General features: G+C 40.0%; 1 protein-coding gene across 1 annotated transcript; it reads left to right on the top strand.

Annotated features, from left to right (window-relative positions):
* The first annotated feature begins 1,746 nt into the window (after positions 1-1,746).
* On the top strand, positions 1,747-2,467 carry LOC142169660 (uncharacterized). The gene is made up of 2 exons (XM_075231557.1): positions 1,747-1,992; positions 2,126-2,467. Exons 1-2 carry the CDS (start codon positions 1,747-1,749, stop codon positions 2,465-2,467), a joined length of 588 nt encoding a protein of 195 aa, XP_075087658.1.
* The last annotated feature ends 946 nt before the right edge of the window (positions 2,468-3,413 follow it).

Genomic DNA, 3,413 nt, shown 5'->3' with positions numbered 1-3,413 from the left:
TGGGTTGGTCGCTCGTCGTTGAAATTTCAAGCTAATTGATAACTTGTTGATTGGGTGTGTTATGGTATATTGGGGGTTTTTGTTGGATTACAGGTCCCGAATTGTAGTAGGTTGTATTCTAGTTATGGGTTGCATTGTGTTTTTGTCTCTCCTATAGTAGGCTTGAGGGAGCAGTAATATCAGGGGAAATGCTGCACATTTTATTTTAGAATCGAGTTATCGTTTGAGATGCATGATATACTAGTGCCATCTAAGTTGTACATGTATTTCTTTGTTATAGGGTTGGCGCGCTAGTTGTCGTAAGCTTATGTCGAGTTGCATTGACGACTTGAGGTATGTTAAGACTATTCCTTCTTTCTTTTGGCATGACCCATATGATACAAACGAAATGAGCAAATGCACAACTTTCATAAATGACTCTATTCATAGAAGTACAAGGGGTGACTATGTTCTTGATTCCCCATGTGCCTTATTATTATATCTTCTGTTCATGGGTCTCAGAAAGATACGTAGTTGATAAAGTTTATCCGAAGGCATATTTATCTTATGACATTTCGAGAGATCTTATAGACTTACTTCTTATGCATTGCATTTATTTATACATGTACATTGACCAATGACCAGATGGCGTTATATAGGCATATATTATATGTATATGGGGTATGGGGAAAGGTTATGGCATTATATACGCATCACCACCTGATCAGCTGGTATACGTTGATGATTTCGCCCACTGTGGCCGAGATGATATGACGGGATGCCCTCGAAGGCTTGATGATGTTATGTACGCATATACCTATGAATGGTATGACATTTATACACATATGCATGACATTATAAATGTCTCGTGATTCACAGAGCTATTCAGACTTATAGGTTGAGTCTTTTACTCCATGTTTCTTTCATGTCTATTATATACTGTATTTTATGCCTTGCATACACGGTAATTTATTTATACTGACAACCCTTTTTGATTGAGGCACTGTGTTTCTTGCCCACACGTCCCGATAGACAGATTGAGAGTCCTCCTAGTAGGCTATCAGCTCAACGGAAGGTGTTGGTACACTCCACTTGCTCTAGAGTTACTTATTTGGTCAGTATGCTTTGGACATGTATTTATTGGTATGGCGGGGCCCTGTCCCGGCCTTTATGACGTTTATGTACTCTTAGAGGCTTGTAGACAGATGTTATGTATATGAGAGAATGTATGTCCTTGTCAGCCTATGTTCAGTGTACGAGTGATCATTTTAGTCTTATAGGCCCGTATGACATATATATAAGTTTGTATTACATGTTGGGTCGTGCTATGTCGAGTATTCCCTTTTGTTTTATTCTATTTATCTTATGATGCCCCTTCTGGCCTATTTACCCATAATGGTATGATAAGAAAGATATGTTATGTTGGTACTTGGTTGAGTAAGGAACAGGGTACCCATCGCGGCCTTGCAATTTGGGTCGTGACATGAAACTCATGGTACAACCATTCGAAACATAGAGAGTCAAGTGTGACAGTTTGCTAGTTTACTGTCTGAGAGGTCTACATGAACCCTTCCCTCTGATATCGAGAAGAATCCGAGAAAAATAATTCATGCAATGTCTTTGAGGAGTGGCAAAGTATTGGAGGACCCTATTGCAAAATAGAAGGATGAGTTGACTAGAAAACAAGTTACGGATGTAGGGGAGCATAAAATTGATGAGAATCGTAGGAGTGAAGTGAGGGTAGAGCAAGAGGATAGTCTCAAGAAGATGAATAAATATGAATTTCCAATAGGGAAGAAGAAAGACAAGCAAAGAAGTAATGAAGAGACTGAAGAAAACAAATACATGTCTGATTTACCTTTCCCTCCTAGGCAAAGAAGAGAGAAGGTAGATAAACAATTTGGTCATATGCAAGTTAATCTACATTTCACGGAGTTCTTCTCTCAGATGCCAACATATTCCAAGTTCCTCAAGGAGATATTATCAAAGAAGCGAAAAGTGGTAGAGACATCGGTGGTTAAGCTCAATGCTTAATGTAGTGCCATCTTGCAAAATAAGCTCCCTCGAAAGTGTGGAGATCCAGGGAGTTTCACTATACCTTGCCCTATTTGAAGTACTAAATTTGAAATATCTTTGTGTAATTTAGGTGCTTCTTTTAATCTTATGTCTTTGTCTATTTTCAAGAACCTTGAGAGAGATTGGACCAATCAGATGTATACCTGTGTCGTTGCAGCTTGCGGATCAAACCACAGTAATACTTGAAGGAACAGTGGAAGATGTACTAGTTAGGGTGGATACATTTGCATTTCCCATGGATTTCATTGTGGTGAATATAAAGGAAAATAAAGAGGTCCCTCAAATTTTAGGAAGACCCTTCTTGGCAACTGGCAGAGAGGTACTAGATATTCATGAAGGAGAGCTCATGCTAAGAGTGGGTGAAGAAAGAGTTGTGTTCAACAACAATAACGACCCAGTAAAATCTCAATAGTGGGGTCTGGGGAGGGTAGTATGTACGCAGACCTTACCCCTACCCCGAGGGAGTAGAGAGGCTGTTTTCGAAAGACCCTCCGAAAGAGTTGTGTTCAAGATGATGAAAATAATGAGGGCACCTAGAGAGGAGTCGTCTGCATACTCTGATTTTGAGGCGAATGTTCTGAAAGAGCTAGCTGAAGAGGGCAATAATGATAAGTGTAGGGTGTACCAAAAGAAGTCAGAGAAGAGAGTCTAATCATGATTGGGTGCACCGGGGTCGGGCATGCAATCTAGACCCCAACACTGTCTTTGACTCAGACTAGACAATTTAAGGGAGTTTCCTTTACCTCTTGTTTTTTACTTGTGTATAATGGAAACATGCCACAATTTAAAGTGTGAGGTGGGGGATGTAAATAAGTATATGTGTGCTCTTTTTATTTCTATATTTGTCAGGCCCCGACCTTGGAGAGCGCGACCGGCACTCAACCGACATACCCCAGTTAAGCAAGCCAACTTGATGCCTTCTACTCGACCTTACCCATGAATAAAATGGAGATGTATGCCATTAATTAGACAATAAGAAGATCACATGAACAACACCAATTTCATTACCATTAGCTACTTCATTTACATTTTTCAAAAATACATTACACATTCATAGTTTAGCAGTGGGAACAGGTGATACATATACAACATTTCTAGTTCAACTTTTCAAAATTGCGATACAACCCACACTATGTCTACAAAGACTCTAATGGATACAAAGAGTAATGTGGTGGTGCCGTAAACAAGGCCCCGGTTATACCTTAAAACATTATACAAAAGGAGCAAAAGATAGAAGACCCCGATATGAAATGCGTCTCACCAAGTCAGTTGAGGAGAGGGTGCACCACTATCACTGGTCGATGCCGCCTACTGTGGAACCACCTGCATCCATTAAAGATGTCGCGCCCCTGGCAAAA

Source organism: Nicotiana tabacum, chromosome 15, assembly GCF_000715075.1.
Source record: "Nicotiana tabacum cultivar K326 chromosome 15, ASM71507v2, whole genome shotgun sequence".
Taxonomy (NCBI): Eukaryota; Viridiplantae; Streptophyta; class Magnoliopsida; order Solanales; family Solanaceae; genus Nicotiana; species Nicotiana tabacum.
Note: the sequence above shows the minus strand (reverse complement) of the source record. Positions and strands in the feature narration are given on the sequence as shown.

Coding starts and splice junctions, on each gene's coding strand:
- LOC142169660 (XM_075231557.1), top strand. CDS start 1,747: ATGAATAAATATGAATTTCCAATAGGGAAGAAGAAAGACAAGCAAAGA. Junction 1,993..2,125: donor GAAAAGTGGTAGAGACATCG/GTGGTTAAGCTC, acceptor TGTGTAATTTAG/GTGCTTCTTTTAATCTTATG.